The sequence below is a fragment of the Lepidochelys kempii genome, chromosome 14, assembly GCF_965140285.1.
Source record: "Lepidochelys kempii isolate rLepKem1 chromosome 14, rLepKem1.hap1, whole genome shotgun sequence".
Lineage (NCBI taxonomy): Eukaryota > Metazoa > Chordata > Testudines > Cheloniidae > Lepidochelys > Lepidochelys kempii.
In genome coordinates this window covers 2552695-2565944 of record NC_136393.1, presented here as the reverse complement: position 1 = coordinate 2565944, position 13250 = coordinate 2552695, and the positions used below count along the sequence as shown (strand labels likewise).

Below are 13250 nucleotides of genomic sequence, written 5' to 3'. Positions count from 1 at the left end.
TGACACTGCTGTAATACAGGGCTGCCAAGTCCAGAAGTGTCACTGAAACGATCCATGTCTACATCACTGTTGTAAAATCTGAAAGGGGCCAAATGCTAATGGAAAATGCTCACAAAAGCCTGAAACACTGCCATTCGTTTACAGGTCGAGTTGCTAAATATCCTGGGCTCTGGTATGTGGAGTCTCTGACAATCATTTCACAAAGGTTTTATTTATGCAGGCAGAGTAGTTACACAGTGTGTGACTGTAGGATTTCTGACTTTGGGAATCATCATCAGGATACTCATGGTGGCATCGTGAGTCATTGCAAAATTTCTGAAAACCTAAATGATTACAAGGTAAGAATCCAAATCATTGCCAAGTTATGCAGCTATTTCCACTCCACTTTAGCTGCTAGCAGTAGCACCAAGAGTGTGGCGGAAATGCAGAATCCTGAGCTGACAGCTTGTCAGCAGATACAGACTTTAGACAGTTTGTTTTACAATGCATTGATCTAAGTCTATTTTAATTTGTTGTTAATATTTGGGATCTTGGTTGTGTTATTTTTACAAGTAATTTGCATTTCACTTTCAGTCTGGGTGACAGAATCTGAACCTGTCCATGAAGAGATTCAAGCCCATCAGGCGGACACCAGCCCTGCTCCTTTGTACTATCTGTATTCAGAAAAGGTCCCTGACCCATCCCTTGCACTCTCCTGGTTTATGATATTCTGCTGTGGTAGACACCAGGCCATCCATTGTATAAGACTCAAGTCTGCCAGCCCTCCAGCTGCACATGAGAAACTGAGTCTCAGATAGCATCTTGCTCAGCAGATTAATGTTTCACACTGATTCTGTCCCCACCAGCATCTCATATGAGAAAAACACCCAAAATGTTCTCTTCCATGGTGAGAGCATCTCTTGAATATGCAGCCACACACAGAACCACAATGTAGGGGAATTACATAGATTCACCCCCCACTACTCATTGGCTAAGCAAGCTGCAGAATGAGTAATAACAACAGGTCTCCTCATAGCTATGTAAATTCCAGAGGCTACTTTAGTGGGCTAAACTGAATTCAAATACATTAAAAAAAAATCCTAGCCTGACTGCCACTTTGAAAATGCATAAAGAGTTATCAATAAGCAAGGTTAGCTTTCAGCAGAGCACTGAATATACATGTTAATGAAATATGAACCCAAGGCATATTAGAGGAAAAGCCGAGAGTGTAAATGAGGCTGTACATAAAAGTGCTAAAAATATAATGGGATACGAGGCATAAACAATCATCTCTGGAGCTCAGTGGAGTGGGGGAATTCTGGAGTCATTCAGATGCCTGCTAAACATCAAGAGGAAAGGACATCATTCACCTTTGCAAAACAAGCTGATTTGGCATGACTGTAACCTGAGTAGCATTTGACACACATCAAAAACCCTGATTGTGCCCTTTGGGCCAGGTGGGGACTCTGAAGTTTAACCTGCCATCCCTTTAAAAATGTAGCCGACAATATCCATCAGAACTTGACAGGATAGGAAAGAAAGGCCAAAACAGTAAATCAATAGTATCTGTTAAGGGTCTCTAAATTATCCATTTTGTGCTGGACACTTGAGTACCTGCGGACAAGCCATCTCCGACTGGCAGAGATACTGAAAAGCCCAGCTGCTCACTTCCAAGTCCAAGGCTTCAGGGTGAATGCATGCATTTAGAATTGTGAACCTTGTCAATTCTTTTAGCAAGAAAACCCCTTCTTATGGCAGGTTCTCGCTCTCAAAAATCCCTGATCTCTTATTCTTTCCCACCCCAAGTTCAACTCAGATGGTTACATAAAGTGATGATCATTTTTGGCTGACCCTGCTACATATGCCCATATTCCTTAGATGATAACATTGCATTTAGGTTTTCAAGAGGGAAGGAGAACTTCTACACTCACCACAATCAGGTCAATCCCCTGAGCAGGAGTAACTACTTGCAATAAATGAAGCCCTGTAAGCTTCAAGATAAATCACCTCTAGGGAAACACTTCACAATTGAATAAGCTCCTGTTCCCCTAATGGGGACAAAGGCCAGTGACTAGTTAAACACCCTGGTCTCACAAAGGCTTTGCATAGTTTATTGTTATTTACTGTTTGTATTACAGGAAGAAGGGGGGGGGGCATAATGCTAGCTGCAGTACTTGAGAAAAGTGCCTGAGAAGTAGAGAGCTCACCCTTCTGGATGATCTTCTGTGCTTGCTTTCTGACGCGGGTGTTGCGTAGAAACCGCCATTCCCTCTCTTTGCGGATCTGGCTCTCCAAATCATGCTCTTCTGGAATCTTCCAATAAATGAATACATTAATAAAACAAAACCAGAGCAGCTGTAACTATCCAAAACTAGCTCTCTCTCTCTCTCTCACCACACACACACACAAGCCAGAATCAGAGATTCTTCAGCAGGTGCAATCCTACATCCAGCTGCCGACAGTAAATGGAAAGAGCACACAGGACCGTATGATTTTAAATATTTGACCATCTTTTCGATCCGACTCTTTTCATTGTTAGTAATCTTTTCCCTTTATCCCTCTCCTGGACAGGCGTCCTGTATTTTGTCTCATCTTATTTATTTTTATTATAATAGGAGCAATTACACTCTCGGAGGAGAGAAACGAAGCAGGTCTCTGCAGGCAAGGCTGTCTTTCACTGGGAATACCACAGTGAATGCAGGGAACTGGTCAGCCTGGAAACACTGGGTCAGAAAGAGGAGAGACGCAGATTGCCACCCAAGAGAGCTGATGGCCAGGGAGTTGGAAGCCTGACAGTGGATGTTGTTGTTGGACCACAATGGGGAAAAATAAGTGCAGTTGCCCTGAATTATAACACCAAGTAGCCCCTGCAATGAACCCATAGATAAACTGCACCTTACAAAACTATCCCAGAGGCAACCCAACTACTTTCCTCTGTCTGCATATAATATAGCTTATTTTGCAATTCATCAAAGGGTCATAAAACACTTCAGAGCAATGAAAAAGAAAGAACGGAGCTCTCACGTAGGCAGAAAGTTAAAAACTTGTATTAAAATTTTCCTTTCATTGTCTAGAACTGACAAGAGGTGAAAGATAATATTAAGTATTTTATGTTTAAATCTCAAGGTTTTCATGTGATCAGTGCAGCACTGACTGACAAACTGAAGGAATGTTTTAGGTTCCCTTACTGGAACACAACTGATTGCAAGGAAATTCTGTAACCCCTTATCTTCTCATCTTAATTTCACACCAGTAGAGCTGGGCTGGAAATGGTTTTCCTGTGCCAGGAACATTGTTGAGATTGCCATTTCCCACCCCACTCTGCACAGGGACGGCATCGAGATCTTTTGGCATTTTTTCCTTTTCAACAAACAAAACACCCCTAGAGTCAGGCTGCACCCTAGGAGAGCCAAGAGCCCAGTCGTTAAGACACATGCCTGGGATGTGGGAGACCCAGATGCAATTCCCTGCTCTGTCTGAGTCAGACCAGAGGCTAGAACCTGGGTCTCCCCCATCCCAGGAGAGTCGCCTGAGCATGGAACGGTTGGCTAGTCTGGAGTATCTCTCTCTCTCTCTCTCTTTCTGACCAGAAATGATTCATAAGCCTTACCGGTCAAAAGTTTCACTGAAACTGGTACCTTCCCACAAGTTTCAGTTTTGTCAAATCAGCAATTTCTCATAAAAAACATTTGGAGGGAAAATCCCACACCAGCTCGACACACAAATCCCTCAGTCTGTGAAACTTCAGGGCAACTGAAATAAGATATACTCAATACCATACAACTGGGTCCTATTTTGCAACCCCTCCTCACACTGAGTAGCTCAGAGGTTCAATAGGTTCAATAGTACTAATCAGGAGTATGAGTTGCACAATGAGACCCACAGGCTAAAAAGGGCTGGAAGGGACCTCACAAGGTCTCCCAGTACACCCCTGCGCGATGAGGCAGGATTAAGTATACCTAGACCATCCCTGACAGATGTTTTCTAACCTGTTCTTAAAAATCTCTAGTGATGGAGATTCCATGACCCTCCATGATTAACTATACTTACAGCTAGAGAGCTGACCTAATATTTAACCTAAATCTCCCTTGCTGCAAACTAAGCTGATTACTTCTTGTCCTATGGTGGAAATAGAGAACAACTGATCACCATCCTCTTTATAACAACCTTTTACATATTTGAAAACTTAGCATGTATCCTCCAAGTCTGCTCTTCTCTAGACAAAACATGCCCCATTTTTCAACCTTTCTTCATAATTATTCCAGTGGAGTAACCACAATCTTTGCAGGCTTGAGCTAAATGTTTAATTTCTCTCTGGCCAGGTCTAAGTTAGACATATTTGCTGGTATAGTAACGTCACTTAGGCTCGGTCAACACTATGAGAGAGGGGTATGATTCCCCTGCTTGTGTACACATACCAGGAGTAGCTCTGATCCAGACACCATGAGCATAAATAGAAGTGTAGCGGGATAGCAGCAGGGAGGGCATGGTTGAGACGTGCTGAGTACAAACCCACCAGTTTCAGGTGGCTCAGCCAGGCTACCATGGCTACACTGCTGTTTCTACTTGTGCTAGGGATGAGAGCCAATGCAAGTAAGCAAACACAAGCAGGGGTTAGTCCACACTCCTAGCACCCAGTGTGGACACAGCCTGCAGGAGGCAATGTCTTCTCTGACATTTTTATACTGGCAAAAGCCTTAACACAGATGTAGTTGTAACTTATACAAATTCTTTGAGCACAACAAGCTATCTTGGCAAAACACGTTTTTGCCCAGTATAAATGGTGTCTACACTAGGAAGGTTTGTTGATATAGTTATGCCGCAATGAGCTTTATTGGGTTGTGTACTTTTAAATATGAATAAGCTAAAGCACCTTTGAATTTAAAGGCACAAGACACTCCTTTTATAAAAATACCAATGAACAATGCACTAAAGGCTTTATTCAGAACTGCAATATTAAAACAGTAAATACAGCAGGTAAAGGGCTTTGTCCCTTTCAAAATGTCTTTTCTTCCCATCCTCCCCTTAAAAACCATTATCCATAGCAAGGGGCAGAGTGAATGAAGACGAAGATTGGTGTGACTAGTAAGCAGTGTGCACTGCCATGTGGGAGTCCCCAACTCGATACCGGTTCCGGTCCGTGTGTTACAGGGGCAGCATGCTCAGCTGCTGGGGCTGAAAGCATCCCTCTCTTTCAGCGCTCTAGAACAGAGTTCTGCAGGCCAGCAATTGTGAGGGGCCTCAGGAGGGGATTGTGGGCAAGCAGGCCTCTCCTGCACAAGCATTGTAGAAGAAACAAGGGAAGGGGACAAAGATGATTTTTCTGCCATTTGATGCATCCTGGCTCACAAAAGTTTGAGAACCACTGCTCTAGAACCAGCCCTCTGGGCAATTAAAAAGCTGCGACGGGGGCTCTGATGAGAGCTACACCCAGTGTATGTCAATGAAAAGGATAACTGCTGCTCAGGAAGGGGTATTTCTTGGGAGGGGGAGCAGGAGGAGTGGTAAGCCCTCCCAGACCCCCCATTTATTTTTTCCTAATGAAAAAGAACTTAAATACCTGACATTACTATGCACACTATGTTCAAAACATCCCACACATTGGAAAGGACTCATAACAATGATTATTGGGCTGGATTGCCTTTTCTTTTTTAAAAAAACACCCAAGTTTCATTTTGCAGCAATCTAGGGTTTATTAGAAAGGAAATGACAAATGACCAAGAATGCAAAGCAATAAACAAGCCCAGGATAAAATGCATCAAAGCATATTCAAGAGCAGAGATATTACACTTTAATGAAAATCCAGTTTCTGTGGGAATAAATTGGAGTAAGATCTAAAGGCCGTCTCAAGCAGGAAGGGGCAGGGGCGTGCACAGAATTCTAACTCCCTCCATTGGCACTTAGCAGCTTTTTCGGACTTGGACAAGGAACTGTGTGCCTATGGGGAAGCTACTGTCCCCATCCCTGACAAAATATGGTGTGTGCAGGGCTCAAAGATGAGGCAGCAGGTTAAAGTAATATCTGGGCTTTGCATCTCTGAAGAAAATGGACTCAGTCCTTCCAAGGACAATAGGCAGAAAGGTAATGGAGAACTGGCCTGAAATGAGCTATCTTGCAGTGACAAGGTGGGTGAAGTCATATCTTTTATGGGACCAACTTCTGCTGGTGAAAGAAAAGTGTTCGAGTCACACTGAACTCTTCTTCAGGCCTGTGTAGCTCAAAAGCCTGTGTCTCTCTCACCAACAGGAGTGGGTCCAATAAAACAGTGGTTCTCAATCAGCTGCATGTGTACTGCTGGGGGCACGCACAGGTCTTCTAGGGGGTCCATCAACTCACTTAGATAGTTGCCAGTTTTACAACAGGCTACATAACAAGCACCAGCAAAGTCAGTACAAACTAAAATTTCATACAATGACTTGTTTATCCTGCTCTATGTACCATACACTGAAATGTAAGCACAGTATTTATATTATTTTACAATGATACAGTAAAAATGAGAAAGTAAGCAATTTTTTAGTAATAGTGTGATTTTTGTAAGCAAGTAGTTTTTAAGTGAGGTGAAACCTGGGGGTCTGCAAGACAAATCAGCCTCCTGAACGGGGGACAGTAGTCTGGAAAGGCTGAGAGCGACTGCAATAAAAGCTATTACCTCACCCATGTTGTCTCTCTAATATCCTGTGACTGACACGGCCACACCACCACTGCCTATCTTGCAGTGCCAGACACGCTGTGGGCCTGCTTATGACACTGCCAGGCTCAGGGGGAAGTGTCCCCCTCTGCAATCATTTTGCCTTGTGAATTGGGGGTAGAGGGAGAGCAAGAGAGTTAAAGTTGCTGTATGCAGCCAGTACAAGGGGGCAGAGAATGTGGCCAAACCAACGTTCCTTTCCACATCCCCATGCAGGACCTGCCGAGTAACCTCGCTGACCCACTGCACTACTTTGGCTAACAAAAATAATAAAGTACTCAGATGAGCTCTTAGCATGCGCACATACCTGGGGAACTCCTGGGTTACCACGCAAATGTGAGAGCGTGAGTGTCTGAGTGAGACTTCCACCTCCCTCCCCCCAGTCAGAGTGGTGCTGAGCACAGACTAGGAAGGAAAGGCTGAAGTATATATTCCAGAGAACACTCGCCGATCAGGTGATCGTCTAATCATTCATTCCTTTCTCCCCTTTCCCCAGCCAGTTTCCATTTAAGCTTTAGAAAATCTTCTAGTAAACAAAAGCCCAGTGTTGGCTTTTGCCGAGCTCTCCTCTAAGCAGAGCTCCCAGAGGAACGTGGGTGTCTGGAATAGTGTTACATGATTAGGATCATGACACGCCACAGATTTATAACACTTCTTGGCTGTCATCAGAAAGAAACATATTACAATTCTGAATCCTCCCACCGACGAGTGCCATTCAAAAGCCAATGAAGTTGTTTTCTTTTAACTCTTTGCCTCTCTCTCAATTCGGGGGTTAGGAAAAGAGGCTGACACGCTTCTACTATAGCAAATAATACTACTGGGTGATCTTTCCTGGTTCGTGTTGCTGCCACAATTTTATAAAGGGTTAATCTTTCTGCCAGGGCTTTGCACAACTGCCAAGATACGGTGCAGTGAAAGTGCTGAAGTTACAGCTAGGATTATCAGGAAGGATTTGTTTATGTAATTCTCACCTTCTAGAATCCTCTCCAACCTCTACCCTCACATTATGTCAGTATCAAACAGACTGAATACTGGCTTCTGCTCTCTTTGACGTGGGGCTTCCATACAGCTGGAAAAGCCTAGGCTGCCTGCATGATACAAATCCAGGGTTGCATGAGGTTGGCAGAATGGCCTTTCAAGAACTTTCAGAACTTTGAGCTGGGTCAAATTCTCGGCAGAGATCAGAATTTCCAAAGCTGTCTGCTGTTGAACTCCCCACCAAGCAATTGCAATGCAGTGTTCTCTTCGTAAATTTATTTGATAATCAACACATAAAGTCCAGTTTGATGGTCTGAAACTGAGCCAGTGATTTATAATGAGAATTAATCCCTGCATTTTCAGAGCAAGGGCTATGAAGCAAAGCTAGACTCATAATTTAAATGCAATCAAGATGTGCTTGCAGTCATTTTCTATTTATTCATTACAGAAATGACTGTTTTTCTTTCCCCGTTTACGTTAGGGAGCAGCATCTCTGCATGAAGTACTAGAATGGAACAGCAATGTCCCTCTCCTCTACCTGCACTTGGCTCATTTTTCACTTCGCTTCTTTAGCGAACTGAAGCTCCCAAAAGGCAGCAGTAGCCAATCAGGGCTCTCTGTTCCTGAACGCTCCAGGAGTGGCACTTCTAGTTTACAGAATTCCAGCCACGAAGGGTAGTGTGAGAATATCAAGGTTGTTGGTTAAGCAAGCAACCATGAGGAAATGTCAAAAAGAAGTTGCATGCGGAACCGTCTCTCGACTCTTTGTGCGCATGCAGAATAATGCAGTCTCCAATTACAGAGCTGCACACCATTTCTCAGTTAACACAATGCACCGTAACATTCTCCTTCCAACGCAGGGCTTGTCTACACGCGAAACGTCACAGTGGCACAGCTGCAGCCAGGCTGCTGCAGCTTCAGTGTAAACACTCCCGCAGCGACGGCAGGGGTTCTCCCATTAGCACAGGCAATCCACCTCCCCACCGGGGGGGTGCTAGGGTGATGGAAGAATTCTTCTATTGACCTCGTCGTGTCTACACTGAGACTGACATCGCTTCCCTACATGGCTCAGGGTGTGGATTTTTCACACCCCCCGTGACGTAGCTGGGTGGATATAACGTTTTAATACCGGGCGGGCTTTAGAGACGCACATGTCACTTCTCACAGTACTATGCACTACTCCGTGTACCCTGGTCAGACAGAGTCCCTGAGTTGTATAACAAGTGCACAGCAAGATTATTTTATACCCACTACACAGGCAGTATCATTGCAATCTAGCCCGCAGAAAAGGGGCAGCCCCGGAGGGAGACTGTGACTAAGGGAATCAATCTCCCTCTTGGTCTCTCTGCTGCTCCTGGGACAGAGTAAACTGACAGGTGGATGCTCGGCACAGCGTACGCTCATTTCCAGGTCCCTTGGGGAGGCAGCATCAAGGCTCCACCCACACCCTGCACATTTGTGGGAAGCAGTGGTAGTACATTGCATTTGCACAAAAGAGGAAGGGGTGCTTTCTGTCCCCTCTGCTGCTTTGTGCCGAAGTGCAGGATGCGCCAAGGCCCTTAATTATTTATATATATACACACACACACACACACACACACACACATACATACATGACTTGGAAAGAAGGGAAGTTATGAACAAAATCTCAATGAGAAAAGATATATTGGAGCAGTATACAATGAAAATACAGGAAACAGGAATGGACGTAGATTACAAAAATGTATCTGCAAAAATATATCTGCAGGCTTCTCTATTCAAAGACTTAGTACATGGCAGGGCAGTGCACCGTAGATTCATACCATGGCTTGCCATGCAGTAAATCAGTGACACTAAGCACTCTTATTCACACTCTACACACTACTGTTATCATCTTTGTACAAAATACACCTTGTGAGGTATCATTTGAAAATGAATAGCTCACTGACCATTAATATTCTTGCGTGATGTACACACCCAGTCGGTAGAGTTATGTATATACGCTGGAATTATAACTCAAGTGTGTTTAAACCAGGCATGTCAGGAGGAGTTGGTAATCAAGCCTTCCAGCACTGGAATGTGTATTTTATTCTGTGACCAGCCATCTTCAGGCAACGACAATGAAGGTCCATTTTTAACATATTAAGTAAACAAAGCTATAGAGATAAGAAGTGAGAGAAGAAAGTGCATGGAGCTTCCTTTACCACCAGACTCCATGTCACCTTCCTCACAGCTTGAATAAACTTTACTCTGAGGGGTAACCCTGTGAAGAATCCATTTAAAAGGTTTACAGATCTATAAAGATGGGCGACTGAACCTCCAGCAATAAGCAATTGAATCAACTGATTGTATCTGATACTACTGTATTATGAAAATATACAGAGTGCAGTCTTTTCTGGAGCTAATGACACACAGGTGATTAATATCACTGTGAAATATACCCACTAACACTATATGAGGAAATTTGGATACTTTACAAGTTTAGGCTTTAAAGTCTGCGGCTAAACAAGGAGAGACAGGGTCCCTCCCCAACAAGAGAGAGGGCAGCTATTTTCTTGTCTCCTATGTAAATGAAGCATGGTGGAATCAAAACAATGGAAGCTGTATTTACATACAAGGGGATGGGAAGCCCACAGGAAGGGAAGAACAGCATGAGGTCATCAAGTCTCCGAACTCTGGAAAATATAAGGAAAGACAGAAGCCATCTGTGGCTTCCATCACTAGACAGACACAAGAAGCCAAAGCTCTTGCAAGCTGAGAAAGATGAGTCCTTCAAAGGGGGAGGCTGAAGTTTCTGGAAACTGCATATAGGAGAGAAACCATCCTGAACAAAGCCTATTCCTTGCTAGATTAGGTTTTAGATGCATGTTTTCACTTTTATTTGCTTGTAACTCTTTCTAACTTTATTCCCCATACTTAGCATCACCTAATCTATTTCTTATTGTTAACACATTAGTTTTATTTTTACAATAATCAACTCAGTGCTGTGTTTAAAGGGCAGGGTGTATTTACCCAAGTTAATAAGTTGTGGGGTACTTGTGCCTCTTTAGAGGAACAAACAAACCATACTATTTATCTGAACTGTCCAGGAGAGGGCTGGAATGGGGTCAGAATGGAAACCATTATTGAACTTTCACTATCACAAATGCTACCACTCTTGCTATCATGTCGGAAAATGGACGGCGCCATGGGGCTGATGAGGTAACCATGGTACAAATTCTGTTTATGAACACAGTTCTTTCATAGTTCTCAGACCACCCCAATTTTTATGGAAAAACACCCAACAATTTATTTGGGCCTAATGGATGCAGAAAGAGGCTCTGTGTATTCACATGATTGACTCTCAGCCCATTTCCCCTTACATCAAATTAGTATTCATAGAGCTTCAATTTATTCTTTTTCTCAAAAAAAAAAAAAGAAAAAGAAAAAAGGAAAAGCAATTTTGTTTCATGCATGTGAAGTACTCAAGCTAAAATAATCGCTCCCCATATACAAGCCAATGTTGCTTTTTGATTGGCTGTCTACAGTGATTTATTATATTAATAAGTCACCACTCTTGTGAGCTACTATCCTCGATAGTAGACAAATGTTTTTAATAAGCACTGAGAGACAAAACATTACCCTTTTTTAAATGGCACTATCATCCCCAATTCTCTCTCCTTTTCCCCTTATAAACTTACTTACCATTTTCTGCACTTAGGAACAAGACCCTGGAACTCATCTTGACCAAAGCCAATCTTTGTATAAAGCCCAAAAGCTTGAAGTTTAATCTGGCAACTAAACCCCATAGGTCAGAAATATCTCCCAATATATTACTGGCTTTGCTGCTGTTGTTGTCAAGAGAAAATTACTTACACTAGCAGTAGAGCTGATGAAGCACTGGACCAATGATTTTATTTCCTCTTAGTGATTCACATAAAAAAAAAATTAAGATACTTGGAAACCTGCCTACAGTGTAACTAGTTTCATAAAACACAGACACACAGCCAATTAGCTCACACTGTTACACTATATTGATATTTAAAAAACAAAACAACACACCATGTGCTTCAAGAATGAGCAGTAATGGAAACCTCATCGTTATTTCTTAGGGGGGGAGGAATTTCCTACAGATGAAATACAATTTTTCCATCTACTCGAAAAACGTAAATAACCAGTAGATGTTTATAAAAGTATGCAGCCAGCAGTATTCCTCTGATTCCCTTCCTCTTAGAGCACCATCACATTACTGGTTTGTGTGACAGACAAACACTGTAATTCAATGGCAAAAAAAACAAAGTAATTAAGAGGTACGGTTGCTTGGTGGTATGCTGCTCCCTTGCAGAACATTGTGTTGAGCAAAACAAACTTCTGAAAAGTAAGAAATGCATAGGTAAGATTGCCCATGCAACCTTAACTCTGCTCTTCTTCAGCAATCCCCCAATATGCCTGTTAACGCACGCGCCCTTTACTCTTCTACCCCACAGTTGCTGAAATATACAAGCTCTGCATCTCCTTTTACAACTCATTCACTCTCATCCACAGAATTTCATTTAACACAGTTAAAAGACAAAAAGGACAAAACAACCGCAAAGATTGCCCATGGCACCTTCTCTCTACCCTCTTGAAGCGATGGATTAATACATACATACTCACACTGGCCCTTGGCAATGTAAGTTTCAGGAGGTTCCAGATCCCCGTGTGTACACACCCACAGCCAGTTCCCCAGAAAGAATACCACACGTTACAATTTAAGAACCATTTCACAGCCTTTTACAAATCCCTCACACTGACCCGCAGGATACCATCTCAACTACACTGTCACTTAATCAGCTTTAAAGTGTTAGAACACTCTCACATTCCACCTCACTGCTGATAATATCCTTTGTAATAAAAGCCCTGTGCCCTGCTACTGACATAACCTACACAGAAACGACGCATACTGCATCCTGAAGGTACACATGCAAAATACAGATCCCCTCATATCACAGCTCTGTTACACGTCCCAAAGCAATCCAGAGCTCACACACACAGTTCTACCAAGCAGAATTAACTACTGACTCTCCATTCAGTGCAGCTACACCTGGCACTGACCACGCTCACTTTACCTGGAGTGCAGACAGGTAATAGATGCTTAGGTTGCTCTCCTATCCCAGCTTGCTACTGACAATTCCCTTTCTACTAAATCCTGGTGCCCTGCTCTTTATATAATATACACAATTCTGCACTGAAATGATGCATACTGCATTGTGAAGGTTCACGTTGCTCCATTCCTTTGCTCACACACATTGGAGGGTGCAAAACATAGATCTCCTCATATCACAGTCACAGCTGTCACATACCTCAAAGTAACTCACGTGTCCTCATATCACAACTAACCCTTTACCAGAAGGCCCAACTTCCGCCTCCACCAGTTAGCGTAGGACACCTAACAACCTGAATGTATTAGAGTGTATGCAAATAATTCCCACGGGCTACGGCCAGCTCCAGGGGAACAGAGGGAATGAGGAATTGCCAAACTGTCCCCCCATTTTGTCCTTTAATTGTGTTAGATGGAATTCTGTGGGTGACAGTGAATGAGCTATAAAAGGAGGTGCAGAGCGCGTACATTTCAGCCATGGTGGGACTGGCAAAGCAAAGGTGTATG

General features: G+C 43.2%; 1 protein-coding gene across 6 annotated transcripts in view; it reads right to left on the bottom strand.

Annotated features, from left to right (window-relative positions):
- Positions 1–13250, bottom strand: part of RPTOR (regulatory associated protein of MTOR complex 1) — a 313806-nt gene that overhangs the window by 35220 nt on the left and 265336 nt on the right. For all 6 annotated transcript variants that reach the window (XM_073312077.2, XM_073312081.2, XM_073312080.2 and 3 more), the window contains one exon: positions 2187–2292. In XM_073312077.2, coding sequence (XP_073168178.1) covers positions 2187–2292 — 106 coding nt within the window. The remainder of the gene's footprint in view (positions 1–2186; positions 2293–13250) is intronic.